Source organism: Artibeus jamaicensis, unplaced genomic scaffold, assembly GCF_021234435.1.
Source record: "Artibeus jamaicensis isolate MK-2021 breed Jamaican fruit bat unplaced genomic scaffold, CSHL_Jam_final contig_519, whole genome shotgun sequence".
NCBI classification, from domain to species: domain Eukaryota; kingdom Metazoa; phylum Chordata; class Mammalia; order Chiroptera; family Phyllostomidae; genus Artibeus; species Artibeus jamaicensis.
In genome coordinates, this window is record NW_026521871.1 from 23,353,998 (window position 1) to 23,380,051 (window position 26,054).

Here is a 26,054-nt window from a genome sequence, read left to right on the forward strand (position 1 = left end):
AACTTACTTCAAATAAAAAGAGGCAGGTTGAAAGTAAAAAAGGGGGAAGATATATCCAGTAAACATTAATTAAAGTAAAACAGAGTGGCCATATTTATATCAGATAAAGTAAACTTCAGAGCAAAGAAAATTACTAGAGACAGACAGTGACATTATATAATGATTAAAGGGTCAATCTACCAAGAAGACATAGCAATCCTAAATGTGTATGCACTAGACAACAGGACTGCAAAGTGTATGAAGGAAAAACTGAAAGAACTAAAAGGAAAAATACACAAATTCATAATTATGGTTGAATACTTCGACAGCCCTTCTCACCAATGGACAGAACTGGAAAGAAAACCAACTAGGATAGAGAAAAAGTCAATGACACTATCAGCCAATATGACCTAGCTGACATTTTAGAACACTTCACTCAACAACAGCAGAATACTCATTAGTTGTAAGTGGTCACAGAACATATACCAAGACTATGTCCTGGGACATAAAACTTGCCTCAAAAACTTTAAAAGAATTTAAATCATGTTTGAGTTTTGGGGGTAGAGGCAGGATCTGTCCTATCCCACTTGAACACAATCACCACCACCTCCTGGACTCAGAGGCCCATCCCCATTTGGCCACACCTAGTCCCCACAATCAGTCCAATGGTCCTGACAATCAGGTGAAGTGCCACTCACAGCCAAACCCGTGCAAGAGGGGTGGATGCAAGTTCAAAGTCCCTAGTGGATGGACAGCTTCCACTGCTGCCCCCAGGTATTGCCCCACACCCCACCCCTGGCTCCTCTCCTGCAGCATGTTAGAGCAGGACCAAAAGCCTCACCCCTCCTCCACCCAAGATGTCAAGAGTCTCTAAAGGAGGTGATTGGGTTAGTTCAGCAGACAGATCAAGGCAATTAAGGACTGAATCTGCTTTCTGGTCACTATTGAGGAAAGTGCTAAACTTTTACGTATTTGATGGTGTGGGAAATTTTCTATTCCTGATATAAGTACTGTAGTACCCTTGCCTAAGGCATGAGTTTCACATTTGCTGTTGAAATAAACCCAACTGCTCATGAGTTAAAAAAAAAAAATTTAAACCATACAAAGTATGCATTCTGACCACAATGGAATCAAACTAGAAATCAACAGCAGAAAGATAACAGGAAAATCTCCAATCATTTGGAAACTTATCAAAACCTTCTAAATAACTTATGCTCAAAGAGATGTCTCAATGGAAATAAAACCAATATAGAGAACTAAATAAAAATACAGCACACAAAAATCTGCAGGATACAGCTAAAGCAATGCTGAGAAAAAAATTATAGGATTAAGTCCATTCTTCAGAAAAAAAGGAACATCTCAAATCAGTAATCTAAGCTCTTACCTCAAATGCCTAGATAAAGAATAACAAGGTGAACCCAAACAACTAGAACAAAGAAAATAATAAAGATAGAAATAAAATTCAATAAAATAAAAATAGAAAAACAATAGAGAAAAACCAATGAAATAAGGAGTTGGTTCTTGAAAAAGATAAATAAAATAAACAAACCTCTAGTGAGAAGATATAACTTATAAAGAAAAGATATAAATTATCAGCATCAGAAGTGAACTAGTGTATATCATTAAAGACCCTCGCATACATCAAAATGATAAGAGAATACTAAAAATAACTTCATATATATCTATTTGTCAATTTGTATAAAATGGACTAATTCCTTTAAAAACAACCTACCACTATGCACCCAATATGAAACAGATAATTTGAATAGGCTTATAACTATTAAGAAAATTTAATTTATAATTTTAAAGCCCTCCCAAAAAAGTTTTCATTGAAGGATTCTACAAAATGCTTACAGAAAAATGAATACCATTTCCACAGTCTCTTTCAGAAGATAGAAGAGCAGGAACACTTCCCAATTCATTTTATAAAGCTAGTGTTATCCTGATATGAAATTAGATAATGATGACACAAACAAAGAAAATCACAAACTAATATCCCGTATGAATATGGATGAAAAAAATCTGAAGAAAATAGCAAATAAAATTCAGCAAATAAAATACCCATTTATATGAAAACAAAAACCAAACAATGAAAGCAAAATTCTCAGAAACCTTGGAATAGAAGACTACCTCAACATGATAAAGATTAACTCCAAAAACTTTGCAGGTCATTTATATTATTGTGAAAGAACTAATGTTCTCCTCTAAGATCTGGTGGTGTGTTTCCTGGGTTTTGTTGTTGCTGTCGTTTCGTTTGCTTGTTCATTTTTTGCTTCACATATCCCAAACATGGAGCTGAAGAGACAGCAAGAGAGAAATGCCTGTTGGCATTTCAACAGGTTGAAACAAAAACAAAAAAGCCGCACCACCCCCTGCCCCCCCCCCCCCCCCGCAAAAGGTGGCTCTCTCCAACTAAAGGACTAGGAAGGGTACAAAGAACAAGGCAAGAAAGTCTTCTCTCATTCCCAGTCAGTGCATCAGGGCAGTAAGAAGAAAGAAAGCTGCCCCCAAGTGCAGAGATTGCCTGTGTAGGACTTCAGCTCGGCTACAGACAGGTACCACAAAAACATAACATACACCAACTGTATGTACACATACTAGGAATGAGCGCATGAGCAATGAAATTAAAAATACAATATATTTACAGTGATTAATAGGAAAACTATTTGGGTATAAATTTAACAAAAGGTGTGGGATTTTTATGATAAAAACTATACAATAGTAATTAAGGAAATAAAGGATTGAAATAAATGAAGAGATAGTATACTGTGTCCAATTTTCCCCAAATTGATAAAGATGTTTAACTCACTTCCTATCAAAATATTAGCAGGACTTTTTTCACAGATATAGACAAGATTATTATAAAATTTATATGGGAAATTAACAGAATAAGAACAGTTTAAACAATTTTGAAAAAAAATAAATCATTTACCAAATTTTAAGATGTATTATATACCTATAATAATCAAGACTGTGTAGTTCTGACATATAGTTTGATATAACAGAAAAGAGAACCAGAAATGGACCCACACAACCATGCCCAACTGATTTTCGATGAAGGTGAAAGAGTAATTCAATGTAGGAAAGATGTGGGAAAACCAAACCAAATAATGTGGGAACAAATGAACCTCCATTGGCAAAACAAACAAAAAAACCCTCTCAACTTAAGTGTCTCGTTATGTACAAAAATTAACTCACAGTGGATTACGTACTTAAATATAACACAATCCATAGAAAGATAATTGGACTTCAAAATTTTTAACTTTTGCTCCGAGAAAGACCCTGTTAAAAGGATTAAAAGGCAAACTAACTAATGGGAGAAAATATTTACAAACCAGATACTGACAAAGGACTAGTACTTAAGAATATGTAAAAAAAAAAAAACCTTTCAAAACTCAACAGTAAAAACACAAACAATCCAATTAGAAAATGGACAAAAAAACATAAAAGGAAATTCATGGAAGAGGATACATACACAGCAAATAAGCACATGAAAAGATATCCAACATCAGTAGTCATTAGGGAAATGCAAATTAAACCCATAATGAGATAACACTATGAGTACGTACTTATGTGAATGACTATAATAAAAAACAGTAACACATCAAATGCCTGTGAGGATGCAAAGAAGCTGGATCTCCCAATACATTGCTGGTGGGAAAGTAAAATGGTACAGTCACTCTGGAAAACAGCTTAGTATTTTCTTAAAGAAAACTGAGCATGCATCTAACTGCCATATCAGTCACCAATTGTACTCCCTGACATTTATCCCAGACAACTGAAGACTTATGTTCACAGAAAAACTTGTGTACAAATGTTTATAGCAGCTTTATTCATAATAGCCAAAAACAGGAAACACCCCAGATGTCCTTCAGTGGGTGAACGGCTAAAGAAACTGGTACATTTAAAGCATGAAATATGACTCAGAAACAAAAGTAATGGACTATTGATACAGGCAAGGACTCTCAGTGAAAAAAAAACACCAGTTCTAAAAGGTTGTCTACCGTATGATTCCACTGACAACACATAGCTGGAAATGACAAACCCATTAAAATGGTAACGGATTAGTCGTTGCCAGGAGTTAAGGAAGAAGTTGAATCAACTTATGTCCATCAGTGGGTATGTGAATAAAGAAGATATGATATATATATTTAATGGAATATTATTCAGCCATGTAAAAGAATGAAATCTCTCCATTTGCAGGAGCAAATGGACCTTGAGGGTATTATGCTAAGTGAAATAAGTCAGATGGGAAAAGATAAACACCATATGATCTCACTTATACAAAGAATCTTTAAAAAAGAAAATAAAATAAAACCAAGCTCATTCACATACAGAACAGACTGGTGTCTGTCTGAGGTTAAGGGGTGGGCAAAGTGGGTGAATAAAGTCACATGGTACAAACTTCCAGTTATAAAATGAGTAAGTCGTGGGTATGTAATATACACCATAGTGATTATAGTTAATAATACTGTGTTGCATATTTGAAAGTTGCTATGACAGCGGATCTTCAAGTTTCTCATCACAAGAAAAAACCTCAGTAACTATGTATGGTGATAGATAATAACTGGACTTCATGTGGTGATCATTTTGCAATATATACAAGTGTGAAGTCATTATATTATACACCTGAAACTAATATGATATTATGTCAGTTATGTCTCAATTAAATTTCTTCCAAAAGGAGGTAGTGGGTGGGGAGAAAGTGGCTACACAGGTCGACGTGAAAGGTCCTGTGGTTGTGGAAATGCTTTGTATCGTGACTACCAATGGCAATGTCCTGGTGGTGACGCTGTGCTTCCGCTTCCCACCATGTTATCCCTGGGAGAAACTGGGTAAGGAGTGCACAGGATCTCTCTGGGTTATTTTTTTACAACTGCACGTAAATTTACCTTTGCCACAAAATAAAAAATTTGATTTTTTTAAAAACTGACCTTGTTCAAAAAAATTAACCAGCACTGAGTGTCAGCTGCCTCTTCCCTTACAACAGGTAACTCTCTGACTGCAAGAAATCTCTCTGGATTCCCACAGGCCTCTCTAAGCCAGATTTCCCTCAGCCAGCAGGCTCTCAAGTACACCAAAGGACCTCCAGAAGCCAGTTTTAGCCCCTGCAGAGGGCACCTAAGGCAGCACGATGAGACTTCCCTGAACACCAGCGTCCCTGTCCCTACTTCCACACTGTGGAGCAGTCGGTCAGTCGTTAGCCACTCAGTCCTATCAACTCAAATCCACAAACGTTTACCGAGAACCTCTAAGCTAGATTGTGTGTCAGGACATAACGACAAACAACCCCTCTCTGGTATGAGAAGCAGATAATGAAGTTAAACAGATTGTGTTGAAAGTGCAGCAGAATGCTGTCTGAGCATAGGAGCAAGCACGTTGAAAGGACTAAGAGAAGGTAACAGGTGAGCTTAGGTATGTAATACAATGTCAATCTGCCACTCACTCATCCCACAGACTGGAAAGGAACACCTACTCAACGCGAGGGACTAGGGATACACAATGGATTCAGACCATGATAAGGCAGGTTCCTGAAGGGACAATTCTAGCCCAGATGTCAAGTGCCATGCAGAGGCAAGGACTGCTTGAGTGCAGAGCCATGAGGATGCCACTCAGGAGAAAAAAAAAACAACAACAACCCTCTTGAAAGAAATTAGCCGGCACCTAGTACCAGGTCCAATTACCGAAGAGTCTATTTCACAAGTCAGTGTGGGATTCCTGTGAGGGTGGGGCTGCAACTCTGACGTGGGGCAGGTGGGACTATACAGCACCTCTCACCACTCCCCTGCTTTCTGGCTGCACACACTGGGTTGCATGTGGCTCAGGCCCTCTTTGTCAATGAAGCGCAGACATTTAGTTATGTCTTATGGACATGAGAGTTGGGATGGCTGCAGGAGCCCAGTGGAAACAAGGTAGCAGTCAGGAATATCTGAGTTTGTGGGAGAAAAGAAAAAATACCACAGATGAGAAAAACTGATGGTAGAGGGCAGAGTCAGCAGCAGGGACTTGAGTGGAAGGTTAGGTACAGCGTGGGCCTGCATGTGAGCCCATCCCGCATCCCTGAAGCTCAGGAGTACACACCCAGCTCTGGAAAGGGAGGACTCTGTGGTAGAACAGAACTACAGCACTAGCAGTCCAAACACGTTTTAATAGGAATTCCTGAGCAAGAGCGACCCCTGAGAGGAGAAAGGCCATTTCCTCCTGGGCTGGCAGACAGGCATGAAGGCAGGTCAGCAGGGATCAGTGCCCTACCCGCTAGGGCTGACTCGGGGGCCTGTCCGCATCTGGGTGGACCAACGACGACAGCATTAGAGTAACAAGCATCAGGAGTGCCGAGTGGCAGAGGCTGAAATAGAAACACACCTGTAATGGGATGGCCAGCCCACCATACATGTGAGGGTGGTGTGGTGCCGGCTGTGAGGCGGAGCAGCCCAGGCAGCCCAGGGCAGACACTAGAGGCAACTGGGAACAGGGCCAGGAGGGATGGCCCGAGGAGTGGCCGAGGTGGAGAGGTGGCAGAGCAGCAGGCTGCAGTAACTGTCCTATTTGGCATTTTGCCTCTCTAGGGACTGACTCTACGAAAGACACCACCAAAAAAGTGTAAGGACCAAGGAGTGCTCTTCGTGCGTAACCCTCACAATCCACAGCCCTTGAAGCCAGGACAGGAGCTTTTGCTAATGTGCCCTCACTTTCCAAATTAGTTTTTTAGCTTCCTTGCTCTTGAAATTTTGTTATTAGTATCATTGGTATCCAGAATAAACTTGGACCACACTGGGATTCACCTTTTGCCTAAAAAGAATATTGTATTTTAATGAAGTCCATGACCACCCAAGCAAGTTATGGCAAGGGATGTCATTTACCACTACACTCAGCTGAAACTTAAATAATAATACTTGTTAAAGTTTGTAGATCATGCTGAACTTGGCTTAATAGGCCTTCTCTCCAAACCTCTGAAAAAATGGCTCATAAAAAAGTAATTAGTTTATATAGACTGTCAAGGTTCATGGGGACAGCTGGCCTTTGATGCCTCATCTGTGATTACAGGCAGCTACAAGATAATAAAATTGAGCTCTGAACTCATGCCAAGGTACTCAGTGATCTCACGCTGGACACACTGCCAAGCAGAATAAACTATAAATGCTTGCATATATTCTTATTCTTTGATTTGGAATCTCAAACAAGTCTGAGACATTTAGGATGTGCATTCATTGGCCCCAAATTCCTATTAAAGTAAAACCATTAACCTTACAAATTCATGTTCATAATTAATATTTGTGATGAGGTCTGATTCCAGGCGTACTCAATATGGCCATTGTCATAAGTCACGCAAATGGCTCCTGGAGAAGGGATTTGAATCTGTATTAATTTGTCTAAGCCTGGCTATTAACCGATCCAATTACTGACAATGGAGCTGGTTTTCAGTCACCATTCATTTCACTGTGATGATCACCAGTTACAGCTTTTTAAGATTTCCTCGATGCTTTCAAATTCCTAGTTCATTCTTCTCTATATTGCCCCTTTAACTGAAATTTCCTGGGCCTTTTCTCTCCCTAAGCTCAAACGATGCTCCATGCCTTTAATACATATGAACAGATAGTTTTCATTTGGCCTCTTTGGTTTCCAAAGACAGCAACATACTCAGCCATCTCAGGAGAAAGAGAGTGGATATACAAACAAGTGCAGCAATGAGGATGATTTCATGCAAATCCAAGATCACCAGGACACCAGGCCAGCTCTGGAACTGAGGCCACGGTTCCCATCAGGGACCACTTGCTCTATTCACTCAGGGCACCTCTGCTTCTTTCTGGGGCCAGCTGCCAAACCTCAGTCTGCTAGCCAAGCATAACTTTGACTGGTACAGGACACAGAAGCTTCCTCTGTAAGCCCTAGCCTCAGCACTCAAACAGGAAGCCAATTGGCCTACCTGTTGTGTTCTATTCAGGCAGCAAGTCACAGGCTATAATTAGCCTAGTCATTGGCTGCCTTGAGTCAGGTGCCCACCTCAGGTCCAGATACAAATGGGCAAACAATCTCGGTCATGTGGCCTGGAATCTCAGCACCAGGGTAAGTGAGTGGGAAAGTGCCATAAACATGCTTGTGTCACAGTTGTCAATAAAGCCATAGATTTGGAGAGCATCCTGGGATGCCTTTGGGCTTGGAGCCTGACAGGCACCTATGTCTTCTGTTTTATCTCCAATAGGTTTTTTAAAAGGTGGGGTTTATTTTGGCTTTGTTAATTTCATTTTTCCTGAATCACTGTGTAGGAAGCCCTGACTTTAGAGATCCAGGTTGACCCCATTGTCTTTTTGCTGAGGCTGCACAGAATCTGAGACACTCACACGAAGTGGAATAAAGCTGACAGTGTCCCCACGGAGTGAGGCCAGGACCTTGACCTCAGGGGTACTGTGTCCACTCCTGCTGAGTCCACCAGCTGTGGGATGGAACAGAAGAACCAAGTGATGGCAAAAGAGAAGAGTAGTTAACAGGGAGCAGTAGAGAACCAGTGGACTGGGAAACTAGTCCAAGGGAACAGTCACCCTCAAAATGGGGGAACCAGGTAACAAGTTTCCAGCAGGTTATCAGGATCACTATGACCCAGACCAGTGATTGCTACGTGCTTCCCATTATCCCACTGAATGGGAGCGAGGTTACTGAGGTTTTCTCTCCCCTGCAGGGTTGTGTGGGGAAGGTATTTTTCTGCCACTCATCTCTGGATCAGGAGGAACTAATTCCAGAACTGAGGGGGACCACAAAAACTTGGGCTTCATGCCAGATGCCATGAGTGGATCCAACTTTGGAGGGTCCTAGGATAAGGTGAGCTTACTTTGCATGAGGAAGGCATGTGAATCATTGTGGCCAAAGGGCAGACAGGCTGTGATAGAATGACCACACTGATGACCCTTATTGGTCAGCCCTCCGTGCCCTTGGTATTCCACTCCTGCTTTGACTCCGGGCTTGGCCACATGATTTGTTTGGCCAGTAGAAAAAAAACTTGTGCTCTTTGTGCTTCCCTGTAATCACCACAGGGATATGCTCAGGCCAGCTCTCAGACATGAGTACACCAGCCTTCTGGAAGAACAACTAGGGAAAGAGCAGTGTCATCCCAGCCAAGGCTGCTCTAGACCAGCATGCCTATAGCCCACCACCAGCTGCCCACGGACACCTGAATGCACCACGCAGCTGGGACCTGCTGAGCCTGAATCAGATTAGCAGAGCTGCCCATCGGCAGGTAGACTTGTGAGAAAAAAATTAATGACTGCTTTTTGATGTTCCTAAATGTTGGGTGGTTGTTGCACAGCAGTACCTAAAACGCCTGGAATTACAGCTTCACCATTATTACTGTGTTCATAGAAAATCGCACCCAGTAGTTCCCGCTCACCTGCAGTTCCACTTTCTGTGGTGTTACCTGCAGTCAACTGCAGTGTGGAAATATTAAATGAAAAATGCCAGAAATAAGCAAGTCGTAACTGTTAAATTGTATGCCCTTCTAAGCAGTGAGATGAAATCTCGCACCGCCCTGCTCCATCCCACTGGGGACGTGAACCATCCCTTTGTCCAGCGGATCCGCCATGTAGCTGCTCCCTGCCAGTTAATCACTTCGTAGCCATCTTGGTTATCAGATCGACCACCAGGGTATCACAGTGCCTGTGTTCGAGTGACCCATATTTTACTTCATAATGTCCCCAAAGTCATTCACATAACTTTCATTACAGAATATTGTTACAACTGTTCTATGTTACTATCAGTTACTGTTGTTCATCTCTTACCTAATTTATGAATTAAACTTTATTATAGGTATGTATGTACAGGAAAAAATTACTATACGTAGGGTTCGGTACTCTCCGCAGTTTTAGACATCCACTAGGGGTCTTGCAATGTACCCCACATGAATAAAAAGGGGCTACTGCAATCTGGTTTAGCCTCAGTCTCCCCTTCTGTAAATTAGGGATAATAATCATGCCTATTTCAGAGGATTGCTATAAAAATTAAGTAACATACTGCATATAAAATACCTGCTATATAGTAGGTGCTCAATAAAATTTTAGCTAGTTTTCCATGCCATTGTGTACAAGTTGTTTTCTATACAAGGACATACAGCTGAGGGGACAGGTAGGCACTGACGTCCACCTCTTTCTGTATTTGCCAAGTCGTGCGCTCTGGTGTGGGACAGTATCTATCCGTAAGCAAGGGCACCTGTTTCCGAGTTGCACAGTTTCCATACAGGCTGGCAAAAGTTCTGCTATTATTATTAATTTCATTGCTCATTTTTCATCTAGTTTTAGTAATACTGTCAGTGACTCAGAATCCCAGAAGACTTGAAATTCCTTCATTCAAGGGTTTCTCTCAAGCTTTCTCTTAAGTGCCAGCACTCAAGCTTTTCTAACTTGGAACTTCCCTTATTCTCCAGCCTAACTGACGGTGAAAGGCCCACAGGTAAACACTGGTTCTCCCTCACACATTAGTGTGAACTGGAGCGGGCCCTCACCAGAATCTTCTCGTTGAGAAGGTCAGCATCACTGGTGAAGAGCCTCTCCCCTCCATTCAGACCATGAAGCCCAGCCCCTGCTGGGGGACTCTACCTGGGACACCCACCCTCTGCTTTTTCCTTGCCCCACCACCCCTTGATCCTGCCTTCCTTCCTCAGTACTCCAGCCCTCAGTCTCTCCTCTGGCCACCCAGTAGGGTGCATCCCCTTAGCACCTGACCACTCAGCACAGGAGCAGGTTGCAGAACCATACCTGAAGGGTCTCCAGCTGCTGCCAAAGGACCCCATGCAACCAGGCTTCTGCAGAGAGGCTTGGAACACCGGGATTAATCATGACCATGATGGAGGAGAAGCCAACGGTAGAATCTTTCAGACAAGATGGGCCATCCTAAACTCACCAAGGCTAAACTGCCATGCAGCAAAAATACATATGACCTTTAGCATGAGAGAAATTAAGTAACAACACCAAAAACCAAGGGGTAGGGCATGCACAAACAGCTTCAGGGACACTGACAGACAGGAAAGAGGATAATTAACAAGAAGAAAGATTTGGAAGCATTTGTTACAGTTGAAAGAAAAATTCTTTTGTGGGGGTGCGGCAAAGACCCCAAAGCTGGGAAGCTCACTACTCTTCTTCCAGCAGCATCGTTTCACCCTAGAAAGCAGCCACTGGCCATCTCTGTGGCTGAAATGTTTTGTTTTGTTTTTTTCACTTCTCAGCAAGGCAGGGGTTTTGTGTCCCAGGATCCAGAAGCCCAGGGGTTATGTGAATGGCCCCTGCCCACCCCCAAGGAGCTGAGATCTGCCTTCTGAGCTGCTTGGCCATCCGCATATAGAAGGAGGAGTAAACAATGCCAAAGGGAAACACTGGGAGAGAATGCAATGCCCGAGGTAGGACAACCAAGAAAGGACTCCAAATATGCCCTTCACCCCATATTAATCACTGTCAAGGCTGGCAGTTGCCAAGCTGGCAGAAGACAACCAAGGAACACAGCCAAGTTAATTCTTTAATTCCAGAGTTAAAGAATGCATCAGGTCTTTCTTCCTCCTACTCTGCCTGGCAAACCACTCCAGCACCAACAGCATCAGGACGAAAGCTGTAGTCCAAAAAGCCTTGTTGATCCTGGGGACTACAAAGGGACCCATTCATTGTCACCCTTCCCCAAAATTACAAGCATCAGCTCAAACAGGTCTTCCGGCTTATTTACTGTTTGCTGTGTCCACACCCCTTAAACTTTTTCAGCTTTAAGCAACTTTTGTCTTACGTTGATGAGTTTTCAAATCACATCTTGCCTACAGCTGGAAACCCTTAGCTCACAGTCACTACAGTGAGAAGGGGAACTCCTCACAGGGAGATGGGGCGGAGGGCTCCACCACAGGCTGCAGACAGCTGTGGGAGTCGAGTCCAGGCCTCACTCCCCTGTCTAATCTGAACCCCACCATCTGCTCAAAAACTGAAGGGTCTCATCCTTCAATCACAGGTCACATCCACAGGAACATCTGACAACACAATCTAATCTGTCACTGAAAATAAAACACATGTTTGTTTACTCACTGTCTATGAATTAAACATAAACATAAAATATTGACTCTATGTTTATATAATAAAGATATTTCAAAGTTGCATATGGCAGTGTGATTTCTAATAATGGAAAAATATTGTAAACAATCTAAATACACAAAAATAGAGAAATGGTTAAATACACTACAATATGGCTCTATGATGTGTAATATGCCTATACTTGAGTAATATTCTTGAGCATGTTCTAGTCGGTTTTGAAGTTGTCTGTGAAAGTGGAAACACAAAGGCTCTGAACTATATATACTATGATCCAAATTAGTAAGAACTATGTATATACACGTGAACAGAACAAAAGTCTAGCGGGTCTTAGGAGTGAGGGTTAATTTGGTTTTGTTCTTTCTAATAATTCTTTTTAATAATTTTCACATGTACTTGAATGAAGAGACACTGGTCCATGTCTTTGTTTCCTTTTTTTTCCTAATTCCAACACTGAAAGGTCCAAGACAGTTGCCCAGACTGCAGATTCCAGAGAGGTCTGCACCTGATCCTCTGCAGGGACTTACTCTGGACTGGCCTCTGGCTGAGGCCAAGTGAATGCTCAGGGCGCAGGGTGGGACACCAGGGGCACCCTGCCTCTGGTCCTCGGGACTGACCCCCACCACACAAGAAGACACTTCGACCAGCACTCAGAGAGCCATGGGTGGGGCAGACTGAAGATGGCTGGGCCCAGCATGGGTGGTCCTGAGGCTGCTGGATGGGCAGAGGGAGGCCCAAATGGGGTTATTCTGTTGTGTTCCACAGACTATGCAGTCAGACCTCCTCTATGTTTTTTGCCACTGCCATAAACTACCTAAACACTCATTTGCTTACATTTTTCTTTAAATTTTTGTAATGAATTTACTTAAAAAGAGAACAACTGAAAAGCCAGGAATATTTGCCTTAAATAAAAAGTAGCCTAAATAAAATATAGCAGAATATTAAAATTCCAGCTCAGTGCTCTTGCCTATGGAATGCTATGAGCTTGAGCTTGCCCTTGTTTGTCAGAAAGAGAGACCAGCAAGTGTTTGAGAGGTGTTGAGGATACTTTGACCCTCCCACAATGCACCTTTCTTCTTAAGATAATCAGAAAGATTGAAAAAAGAACTTAAAAGAGAACATAAAATGGGATTCACCATTCTTTAACTCTATGTCCAGATACCATGTAAATCTTTTAATGCCAGTGAGGTAAGTCTCACACACTGAACAAATGGCAAAGGAGAAAGAAGGCAAGACTTGCAGTCCGAGAACTGGAGTCTGGAACTAAGTGACAGGGCTGACCTTCCTTCAGTTAGGTAACCTTGAACAGTTAATTTATCTAAGCCTCAATGTCCTCACTTACAAAACAGAATCACAATAGCTGACCTACCTGTTCACAGGGTTGGTGTGAGGCTTGACTAATATTTTGTGGGCAGCAGCTGGCACACATGTGTGTTTCTGTGTGTGCATATGTGTGCATGTGTGTATGTTTATAATAAAAAGGCAAAAGATACACTTAAAAGTGTATCATGCAACTAACACATTATTCCACAGAGAAAATTATAGGTAGAACGTAAGGAAATGTATTTCCAACTAATATTTATAGAGTTCTACACAATTCACAAACTACTTTCCCCTATATTACTTAACTGTCTCCATACTGCCACAAAATCAAACAACCTGGGCAGTATAGCATGATGGTACAAATGGGTGACTGCATCAAGCCTTTAGAACAAACTCCAAAGTTACTTTTTCCTTTTGCTTGATATCATTATCACAGATTATAATCATATTATTGTAATCAATCTAGAATGAATAAAACACATGTGGCTTATTCATGATGATAAGAGTTACGATTACTGGAGTTAGAGCCAGGATAGAGGTGTAGGGAGAAATCCTTTGCCTTCTCATACAACCAAAAGAAGGATAACAACCAATTAAAAAAGAATAAAGAATAAACAATCAAACTGCTGGAAAGTCAAACTGCATGGAACTCTGACAACCAAGGAGTTAAAGAAACATTCATCCAGACTGGTAGCAGATGGGCAGCCAGGAGGAGAGGACCCATGGCAAGGTAGTGGACTGCGCAGTAGAGACGGGGCTGGCTGACCGGGAAACTAAATCTTTAGCTGTAAAACACTGTGGGGTTGCAGAGGTGAGAGAAACTCACAGTCTCACAGAAGAGTTCATTGGAAAGTGGGGCTAGAGCAGAGCAGGTGAGTGGCATTGCTCCCTCTCTGACCCCTCCACCACAGACAGCACCACAGTGAAGCATAAAGGGCTGCCCTGCCCTGGAGAATACCTAAGGCTCCACCTCCTTACAACATAACAGCTGCACTGAGACAAAAAAATATGGCCCAAATGAAAGAACAGAGCAAAACTCCAGAAGAACAACTAAATGACAAGGAGCTAGCCAACCTATCAGAGGCAGAGTTCAAAACACTGTTAGTCAGCATGCTCACAGAAATGGTTGGGTATGGTCACAAAATGAAGTAAAAAATGAAGGCTATACAAAGTGAAATAAATGAAAATATATAGGGAACCAACAGTGAAGAGAAGGAAACCAGGAATCAAATCAATGATTTGGAACAAAAGGAAGAACTAAACATCCTACCAGAACACAATGAAGAAACAAGAATTCAAAAAAAAAAAAAATGAGGAGTGGCTTAGGAACATTTGGGACAATTCTAAATGTTCCAATATCCGAATCATAGGGGTGCCAGAAGGAGAAGAGGAAGAGCAAGAAATTGAAAACTTATTTGAACAAATAATGAAGAAACACTTTCCCAATCTGGCAAAGGAAATAGACTTCCAGGAAGTCCAGGAAGCTCAGAGTCCCAAAGAAATTGGACCAAAGGAGAAACACACCGAGGCATATCATAATTACATTAGCCAAGATTAAAGATAAGGAGAGAATCTTAAAAGCAGCAAGAGGAAAGGAGTTACTTACAAAGGAGTTCCCATCAGACTGTCAGCTCATTTCTCAAAAGAGACCTTACAGGCAAGAAGGGGCTGGAAAGAAGTATTTCAAGTCATGAAAGGCAAGGACCTACATCCAAGATTGCTCTATCCAGCAAAGTTCTCATTTAGAATAGAAGGGTAGATAAAGTGCTTCCCAGATAAGGTCAAGTTAAAGGAGTTCATCATCACCAAGCCCTTATTATATGAAATGTTAAAGGGACTTATCTAAGAAATAGAAGATCAAATACTATTAAGAGTAAAATGGCAACAAACTCATAACTATCAACAACTGAACCTAAAAAACAAAAACTAAGCAAACAACTAGAACAAGAACAGAACTGCAGAAAGGAAGATCACATGGAGGGTAATCAGTGGAATGGGGGAAGGGAAGAATGGAGGGAAGGTATAGGGAATAAGAAGTATTATTGGTAGGCATAAAATGGAGAGGGAGAGGTTAACAATAGTATAGGAAATAGAGAAGTCAAAGAACTTATATGTACCCCCCGCAGATATGAACTAAGGGGGTGGGGGACAATGCTGAAGGGTATGGGGTTGCAGGGCAGAAAGGAGATAAAGGGGAGAAAAAATTGGGACAACTGAAGGCATAATCAATAACATATACTTTAAAAAAGAATTACGATTACTCTGATTAGTCTCATTATCATTGCTAAGATTATCAGAACTATGATACATTGGACATTTATTAGCTGCCAGAGAGTGTTCTAGGCATTTTGCATCAATATTTTATTTAACCCATATACTAACTCAGGAGTAAGTAATGTGTTTATTCCCATTTAAACATGAGGAAACTGACCCTCATAGGAGTTATAACTTATCTGAGACCATATAGTTAGTAAATGTAAAACCATGTGCATCTGGTCAAAGCCCAGGACTGTTCACAACCAGCATTCCCTTCTTACCAGAAGAAACCATTGTGCTGCAAGCCCTCAGGGGTGGTCTTTGTCATCACGCACCTATGGGGCCTGAAGCACAAAGAGCCCTAGACAGATCCAAAGATAAGGAGGCAGATAAATGTGCAGAAGCTTAGCAGAATAAGAACAAACAGAGTTAATCATGGAGAAAAGAGCACCTGCTGCAATCAGACACCAGACCAGGCCAAATCATGTCCGAAGCAATTTTCTGGGCAGCCTTCAGAGAGTCACCCAGCCTAAGAAGCCGGCCAGTTATGCCTGATCACTCTCTATAGCCTTGTCCTTACAAAAGACAAGTCCAGACTGGCCCAATGTAGACAAATGAGCAGTTCTATTTTCTCTGAAAGGTAATCTAGTTCCCTTTAAATTTAAATGTTTTCACAGTTTCCTAACAGGCCTCAGTGGGGCTCATGTAGAGATTAGTACGTCTAAAATGTGCCCAGCTTGCTTTGGTTATAATTTTTACCATGCAGTGGATAGAATTTTCATTATGACTCAAAGATTTTTCTGCATCTGATTCTCTTAGAAGGTCATATTCTCTGGGCTCAGATACGGGGTTGAGAAGTGAGTCAAATATAATGTACTTAACTGAGGTCTGAGGGAAATTCCATTGACTAAGAATCAGTGCCTCTACTAATCAGGTGGGGTAGGTATCAAAAGGCAATAGAATAGGAAAAGGGACCCCAGAGCAAGTGGTCAGAAGTGCAGCCCCACAGCTAGCCTGCTCTGGGATACTGAGCAAGTACGATAGCCTTGCCTCCCTGTAACTTAGATAGCACAGCCATGAAACAGGCAGAGAGAAGGATCTGGAACAGAACACTTAAATACAACATTCATCAGAGGCATTCTTTAAATTTAATCAAACAACTACCCTGGGAAGCTACTGTTATTTTTCAGATGAAGAGAATGAGGCTACTGTAATTGGTGACTCCATTACACTGTTACTAAACCACACACTGTGTACCATTAATGGGAGAATAAACTAGCACAGGCACTAAAAATAATAGTATGGAAGTTCCTAAAAAGTTAAAAATGGAACTGCCCTATGATCTAAAAATCCTACTTCTGAGCATATATTCAAGGAAAATAAAATCGGGATATCAAATAGATACTCCCATGTTCATTGCCTCATAATTTGCAATAGCCAAGATATGGAAACAACCTAAGTCTCTGCCAACAGATGAAAGGATAAGTGTATATATATATGCTTCACACTTACATATGAAATGGAATATTATTTAGCCACCAGAAAGAAGAAAATCCTGACAGTTGCTACAATGTGGACAGACCACCTTGAGGATATTATGCTCAGTGAAATAAGTCAGACAAAGACATATACTGCATGATATCACTTACATGTAAAATCTGTTATGTGGAATCACTTACATATGGAATTACTTTTATGTGAATTCACTTAAAGGTGTAATCAGCCTTAAAAAGCCAAACTCAATAGAAACAGAGAGTAGAATAATTGTAAACAGGAGAGAGGGGGACATAGGGAAATGTTGATCAAAGGGTAAAAATGTTCAGTTAGAAGATGAATATGTTTTGGGAATCTAATGTACAGCCAAATTATTATAGTTAATAATAATACATACACACACACATAAATGTATGTAAGGTAATGGAGGTGTTAGGTAAGGCCATGATTTAACCATTTCACAATGTACACATTAAATCAACACACTGTATACCTTGAACTTATACAATGTTATATGTCAATTATATCTCAATAAAGTTGGGGGGAAAGCAATTATGAACTTTAGATTTTTTTTTTTATTGTTGTTCAGATACAGTTGTCTCCACTTTTCCCCCACCCCAGCCTTCCCCACCTCCCACCCTCAATCTTACCCTCCTCTGGCTTTGTCTGTGTGTCCTTTACATGTATGTTCCTGACAACCTTCCCCATTTTCTCCCCATTATGCCCTCCCCACTCCCCTCTGGTGACTGTCACTTTATTCAATGTCTCTGGTAATATCAAATATTAACTGAATAGGAAACCATTTAGCCATTTAATAATTTGCAGGACAATATTTAATAAAATTGTATATTTTCTTTTTTGTGAGAAAAATAAGTTATATTCTTGAATATAAGATAGAAAAAAGAGTAGAAAATGAGTGAAAGGGATACCCTAAAATGTTAACAGAGGCTCTGAAGGTAAGAAAAACATTGTTCAGATTTTTTTGGTGCTTCACTGTATTTTTCACATTTTCTACAATAAAGACTATTGTCATAACCAGGAGATATACAATAAAAACTATTTTATATCCCTGAACTTTGCATTTTATGCAAAATTGAATCAGGATTTTTTTAAAGAAATGACACTTTACATGGAAAATTTTTCTTTAAAAATTGTTAAAGGGAGAGTGAAAATTACAAGAGAAAATAGAAGAGAAATTACAAGAGAAGACAGAGGGAAAAATAATACAAATGAACCACCTCCCACAAAGCTTATAACTCACCCTTGCAGACTAAATTGGAAATAAAGACCACTGGGGAGGGGTGGAAAGTGACCCCCAGCACCAGAGCAGTTGATAGGGGAGAACTAAAAGCTGCAGTTGACTTCAAGAAGTGATGGAGCTGGCAGATATAAATTTTTCAATTTTATGAGAATGATAGAGATCTGAAATAAATCTGTATTTTCTTTTTAAGATAAATGTTTTGAAATAAACCTTGCAGCATGGATGGATGGCCGGTGTCTGTGTCCTGTCTTAGAGCTAATCATAAATAACAAAGAGAAAAATAGCTTTGACCATTTTGAAAAGCATCTTTTTATTTTTTTGCTCTTAAAAGCTTAGAAGATTGTACTTGATGCATTAAGCTATATTTTTTTAAATGCAGCTGCGACTATCAGGAATAGTATAGAAATTGTCTTCAGATGAAAATAACTAGTCAAGGCTTAGCTTAGAAGTAAAGCTTCATTTCAAGATGTGCCTTAAAACCCATGGGCACAAACAATGGTTAGAATACAAATTCAAGTTTAAAGGTATTTGGTATGCTTATGATTTAAGGAAATTCTTTGGTGAATATTCAGGTAAAACTGTTCATTGTTCTTCAGCCCTATAACCAAAGAAGACAAGTCATCTTTTGTAAATCCAACTTTCAAGTATCAGATTTGCTTGAAATGTACCCCCACCCCACATTTTGGTCTGTACATGAGAAATCTTATAACTTGATTATAGAACAGCTTGTTCAACAACTTGAGTTTCCTAGTTCACTAATGGATGAAACAAGGCTACACCGAGAGCAGACATTAATCAGACACATCCCCTGCCTTTTAAAGAGTTAGCCTCACTACACTACAGTGACTTAACAGCATCCATTTACTCCCATATAAAACGTCACTGGTTTTCTCTGCTATGTTTTAAAGAGGGGTCCCACATTCAAATGGAAAGGTGGGTGAGAGGATTTGTTTGGTGGAAGAACCGCTCACTGCACACAGACTGAGAGCAAAAGAGGTGAGGGAAGCCAGGGGCGTGCGGCGCACTCCAGACAGGGAAGCTACCACTGAGCTCTACATTTCTGACCCGATTCTTTAAGATCTACCAAAGTCCCCCCTGCCTTTTTATGGTAAATCTCCCAATGTCTAAATGTTATATCTATTGTTAAAGCACATGGTGTATGCCAAACCAAACATTTTCATAATCCAAACATTTTTGGTAGTGTTTGTTTTAAAAACTCATTTTTGAGGATTGTTAAGAATTGCCGATTAACCCCAATACAAGAAAGAGAGGAGTTGGGATATTCCCAAGCTGGCAAAGATTTGGAGAGGAGACCTCATCTTTGGTGGGAAAATAAACCGCATGGGATTCATACTTCCCAGTGGAATCTGGTTGAACTGAGACCTCTGAGGATGGCTGGAAGTCATAAGGAAATGTCCCAACTCTAAACACCATGTAAGTCACAGTCAGGTGCGCATGGTGGTTATCATTCTACATGAAATCACAATGAAGCCTTCTTCTGAGAGTCAAGAGCATCTCCTCATGCTCTGCAAGAATGCTTATGGGTTTATCTTCACATAATGCTGAGTTTGCCCCATTTAACTCACCCCCTCACTCCTCACTTTATAATCTTCTGTAATGAAAAAAGGACCGTCACAAAACTTATCTCTTCCAAGTCCAAAACAGCCAATTTTTTTCTGCCCAAGTAGCTCATAATGTAGCAGATAAACTGTCAGGAAAAATAGACTTTATCATTGTGAAGATCTCAGTCTGGCACCCATCTATCATAAAACAATCTTCTAAAAATCTTGAAAACCTTCATTAAATTTCCTGTCTTTCTCCTGACAGTTATAAAATGTTAACAATATTACTCATGATGCAGGCATCTTCATAAATTCTTTGTTCAATCTCTCCACTCTCTGCCAATACCTATTCCCTTCTCTTTGCCAAAATCTATGGAAACATGAGACATAGCCATATTCTTCACATACCCCTCTTGGGGCCTGGACTTTGCAGAGGGTTAAAGGAGGAAGTAGTTGCAGTCTCAAAAACAATGAGAAGGCTCTCTGTCCATAAACTGCAGCGGGCAAAACAGCACTGACTTGGGGTTCCTCCTCTGAAAGTTGTACCCACTTGGAAGCTCAAGGGCACAGCTCTGTCCTACATTTAGCAAATATTTACTAATCTTTTTTCTTTCCCTTTCCTCTTGCCAATCTATCAAGCTACAAGTTTTCACATGCCCGTGATATGTGGGTAGTGGGGACTGTGGGTCACACATGTCCTCATGTCTATGGGCCATCTTTCTGAAGAGGACTCCCCTATGGAACTTACTAGCCCAAGTCTTCCATCTTTCAGAGACCACTTCAGCAACATACCATTTCTCAGAGGAAGAACTAGGCCTTTTGCATTGGAGGTGACACCAAGGAGGAAAACCATAAGGAGACAGAGACTCCACACCAGAAGTCAGAAGAGGCACACCACTTTGAAATCACACGCTGATCTATAAGATACGCAGCATAGTGGTAACAGCTACAAAGCCTGGGCTTTGTGAGGTTTCCCAGCTGTCTCCACAGTGAGCCAAGCCCAATCACACTAAGCCTTCATCTCACCTGCAAAAGGAACTGGTGCATCTTTGTCCAGGGCTACTAGTGGTGGGTCCAAAATGACGGTGTCATTGTTCTCAGTAATGACTCCATGGTACGAAGTCTCGATCCATGGCTTATGCTTGTTAACTATGGAAAAATAAAACAAAAAAATTCACCTTTAAGACTATCACTTGAATAATTAATTCATAATAGTAGTATTACTATCATATATTTACCCAATTATAGACTCTCATCTAACCACCACATGAGGGACATAGAGCACGTCAGTCTCATTTTTACACCCAAGGATGCTTCAGAGAAACACAGAGAGAGGTTCAGTAACTCACTCCACGCACGCAGGAAGTGAGATGGACACTGAGACTGAAAACACAGGTTCTGGTTCTGAGATTGTGGACCTTTTGCTTTACCAAAACCTCATTATCTCTATTTCTTGATGCCCCATATAGATACTGTTAAAAAGTATCAATATACTGCATCTATATACAGTATCTATATACTCTATCTATAACAGCATCTATATACTGTTTAAAAGCTTTTGTTCCCGGAAACTACTATCTACTAATAGATGTTTCAGAATTAAAATCTGTTTCGAATCAACGGACCTGCAGATTACGGTGGTGAGCTAGGATTTCTGACCTCAACCTAATCTGATCCACAATGGAACTGTGACTGCATTTTATACACATACAGGTATGTCTGAGTACCAATATATCTGTAAAGAGAGAAGATGTGACATTCAGTTATTTTCTGATGACTTCCAGATTGTTATCTAAATGGTCTAAATTACCTAGCAATTTAAGTTTCTCTTCAGTAATTTGATTAGTTCAATGATATATGATCTAATGAACAATTAATACACTTAAAATACATATCAAATATACATTACTGATTGATTTATGTCCCCAAAACATAGGTTAGAGTCTTAACCTCCAGTACTTTGAAATACGACCTTAGCTGGAGAGAGAGGTAATCAAATTAAAATGAGGCCATTAAGGTGGGCTTTCATCTAAATTGACTGGTATCCTTATAAAAAGTGGGAATTTTCACCCGGAGACAGACACACACAGAGAAAGAACATCACAGGAAGATTAGAGTTGTGGTGTCACCAGTCAGAGAACTTCCAGGAGCCACTAGACAGGCATTCAGAGCGAGCGTGGTCCTGCTGACACCTTGACCTAAGACTGCTGGCCTCTAGACCTGTGAGACAATAAATTTCTGTTGTTCTAAGTCATCCCATTTTTGATCATTTGTTAAGGCAGCCATGGAAAATGAGTACAAAATACTTACAGTTAACAGGTACCAATGAAGAGTAGAAAAATAAAATGTGACATTGGTGTAATATTCCTGTGAGAGAATCCTAACTGAGGAACATGTCATTTCTGCCGATTCCATCACCTTGATTAAGTCTGGTGCAGCTGTTTCCTGTCTGGAGAGCAGCAGTGACTGGCCTAGCAAGAAGTCTTGTCTCACTCTAATCCAATCTCCATACGGGCATTAAGAGTGATCTTTCTAATAAAGAAAGTATTCTAATAAAATACTAATCTGTTTACTCAACTATGAGTGCCTTTATTTTATTCCTCGTGTACCCTCAGAGAAATCTAGGTGCAGAACAGGTGCTTTAGAAACAAAATAACATGTTAGAGGGAGCCTTAGAATAATAAAAGGTGTCCTGGTGCCAGTCCTCACACCCTGCTCCACAGTTTCAAGGTGCCATCACATAAATAATGCTCCCCATGATAACCTGAGAGGTCAAGGTGATTAATAGGAAACAATGAAGAAACTACTTCCACAGGTGTGACTTTCCAAGGCGGTCACAGGGTTGATAATAAATAACTGAGAAAGCCAAGAACTCCTTCATATTCCATATCCAGAAAGCCACCAGAGACACACACAGACCCTGTTATAACATATATATAATACACATTCTAATATATAACACCCATTATAATACATACATATTATATTACATATTTTTCAGTAATCATGGCAAAGCAAGAGCTTATAGATTTGAGAACAGCCTCATCATGGTGGATCCTGGGTCCTCCCCAACCAATCATACCTCAAAGGATGAGGAAAGAAGTGTTTCAGGATTGGTGGTGGCCTCGGCCCAAGCCACCTTCACCACAGCACTCATGAACTAAGAGGCAGTTTAGTGGAGCAGGGGCATATGTCTTGCTCTTCTCAGGTCTTGGCCTCTGAGGTCCATTTCTGCTGACTGAATCACTTCCAGGGAAGACAGCAGCTCTGACTACTGCAGGTCTAAAAGGGGCAGCAGACTCATCCATGCTCACATGTTGGTATTTAATCTGGTGCCTCATTATGGACGCTGGAATAATCACAGCCACCCTGAGCTGTCCCTTTACTCTTTATTAGCCATCAACACAAATGCAATGTAAATAATATGCAGCTGTTGGGAGAAATGAATAATCTTTTTTTCCTTTTCATTAAACCTACAGGCTATTCATTAGAAATGTGTGCAGAGGATATGCCAGGAGCTTGCCCAGTGTTTCAGATTCATTGCACCACTTGGCTCAATGGCAGACAATGGAACTGGGAGTCGCAGTTGCTGGGTTTCAGCCACAGTTTAGCCACTTCAGGGCTGGTCCTGTGCAAATCAGGTGGCCACAAGACTTAACTCTCACAGCTGTAAAGTGGGAAATACAACACCACTCACAGTGTCATCAGATCATTCAGGTGGCTGGACACACAACCCCTGATGTCTCATTACTCAGACTTACCACCCTGCTCTCTGAGCAGTGATAGTGTCTGCAGGAGAGGAAATTTATAGACCTTAAAGTTGAGGTTCTCCCTCTGAGTGGGAAAGGGTTTATTCTCTCCTATCAATAGGCCTGCCTCTCTTTTCTCCTATCATTTCTACAGTTATTTGGGTACTTATCACATACATATTAAACATTTTACATACACTCCTTCATCCTCACAACAACTTTTTTAGGTAAAAGTTTGAATCTCATTTTGTAGGTAGGTGAGGAGGAGAGATTTAAATATTCCCATTTTGGAGAACAAGAATGTTAATATCCATAAAATTTCTCATTTATTTCCGACTTTATAACTTCCTTCAGATCTATCTTGACTTTTGTTTTGTCAAGTTCTAAAAACATTTGCATTTTGATGTGTAACCAAAATTAAATCTTTTTTTTTTTGCTTTCTCTATAAATCAGATCATCAGATTGCTAAACCAATAGTGTAAATTTATGCTATTTTGGCTATGAGCATATTATAGACAGCTGAGCCCAAGTACTGTGCAAGCATTATTTGTCCTTCTTAGTGGTTCAACAGTTGTTTCAAGGACAAAATTCCTTGAATCCAGACTAATTTGATTCTTTTTTTTTTTAATTTATTTATCTTTAGAGGGGAAGGAAAGGAGAAAGGGAGAGAAATATTAATGTATGGTTGCCCTTCGTGAGTCCCCTGCTGGAAACTGGCCCACAACCCAGGCATGTGCCCTGACTGGGAATCGAATCACGGTTGTTTGGTTCACAGGTCCATGCTCAATCCACTGAGCTACACCAGCCAGGGCTGGATTCTTGATTCTTTTACTCCATCAAATGGCCAGGTAACACTCCATTTTAACTTGCATTATATTTTAAACCAGCTTCTTTTGCATATTATTTTGTTTTCTGAATTTCATAATTATCCCTTTATTTTTATTGAGTTATGAAACACAGAACTTCTTCCCCACATCACAACCACTGTTATACCTTTTTAGTCACTCCATCTACTATGCATCCCTCATTTTTACAATGGAGATACTTACTTGATAGGAATGTTATAAAAAGTGTATATAAGCATTTAGGCAAATGCCCAGTAATAGGCATTCTAATTCTCTCATGTCCCCCTAGCTCATCTCAAGCTTCCAGGTGACTGAAGTACGGCCTTCCACTCACAGGGGTATTTACCACAGTGTTATTCATTCAACAAATATTTATGGGGTATCTCAAATATGCAACAGACAGTTTAAGTATTAGGAGTAAAAGGGAGAAAAAGTCCCTGGAAAGCCATTTCACAAAATTTAACATCCATTCATAATTAAAATTATGGGCAAATAAGGAATAGAATGAAACTTCCTTAATTTCATAAAGAACTTCTAAAATGTATTTTATTGGTTATGCTATGAGAGTTGTCCCAATTTCCCTCCTTTGCCCCTCTATGCCCAGTAAGCCCCTTCCCTCCATCAATTCCCCCACCACTTAGTTCATGTTCATGGGTTGTGCATATAAGCTCTTTGGCTTCCTTATTTCCTATAGTATTCTTAATGTACCTCTATTTTGTATCTACCAATTATGCTTCTTAATCCCTGAAACTTTTACCCATTCTTCTTCTTCCCCCTCTCAGCTGATAACCCTCCACATGATTTCCATATCTGTGATTCTGTTCCTGTTCTAGTGTTTGCTTGGTTTGTTTTTGTCTTTTAGACTCAGTTGTTAGTAATTGTGAGTTTGTTGACATTTTAATGTTCATAGTTTTGATCTTCTTGTTCTTAAGTCTTTTTAACATTTCATATAATAAGGGCTTGATGATAAAGAACTCCTTTAGCTTTACCTTTTCTGGGAAGCACATTATATCTGCCCTTCCATTCTAAATGATAGCTTTGCTGGATAGAGTGATCTTGGTTGTATGGCCCTGCTTTTCATCACTTTGAATACTTCTTGCAGGGCCCCATGCAAGGGATAGCAGGGCTCTCTCCTCCTCCCATTCCCCTGCTGCTAACCCTCCATGTGATCTCCATTTCTGTGGTTCTGTTCTTGTTCTAGTTGTTTGCTTAGTTTGCTTTTGTTTTTGTTTTAGGTGTGGCTGTTAATAATTGTGAGTTTGCTATCATTTTACTGTTCATATTTTTATCTTCTTTTTCCTAGATAAATCCCTTTAACATTTCATATAATAAGCACTTGGTGATGATGAACTATTTGAACTTGACCTTATCTGTGAAGCACTTGATCTGCCCTTCCATTCTAAATGAAAGCTTTGCTGGATAGAGCAATCCTGGATGTAGGTCCTTGCCTTTCATGACTTGGAATACTTCTTTCTAGCTCCTTCTTGCCTGTAAGGTCTCTTTTGAGAAATCACCTAACAGTCTATGGGCACTCCTTTTTT

The 26,054-nt window shown here is 40.5% G+C and overlaps 1 protein-coding gene across 1 annotated transcript in view; it reads right to left on the bottom strand.

Annotated features, from left to right (window-relative positions):
- Window positions 1–26,054, bottom strand: part of CLSTN2 (calsyntenin 2) — a 594,536-nt gene that overhangs the window by 343,279 nt on the left and 225,203 nt on the right. Inside the window, exon 2 of the mRNA XM_037139401.2 lies at window positions 20,946–21,068. Within this exon, the coding sequence (XP_036995296.2) occupies window positions 20,946–21,068 (123 nt within the window). The remainder of the gene's footprint in view (window positions 1–20,945; window positions 21,069–26,054) is intronic.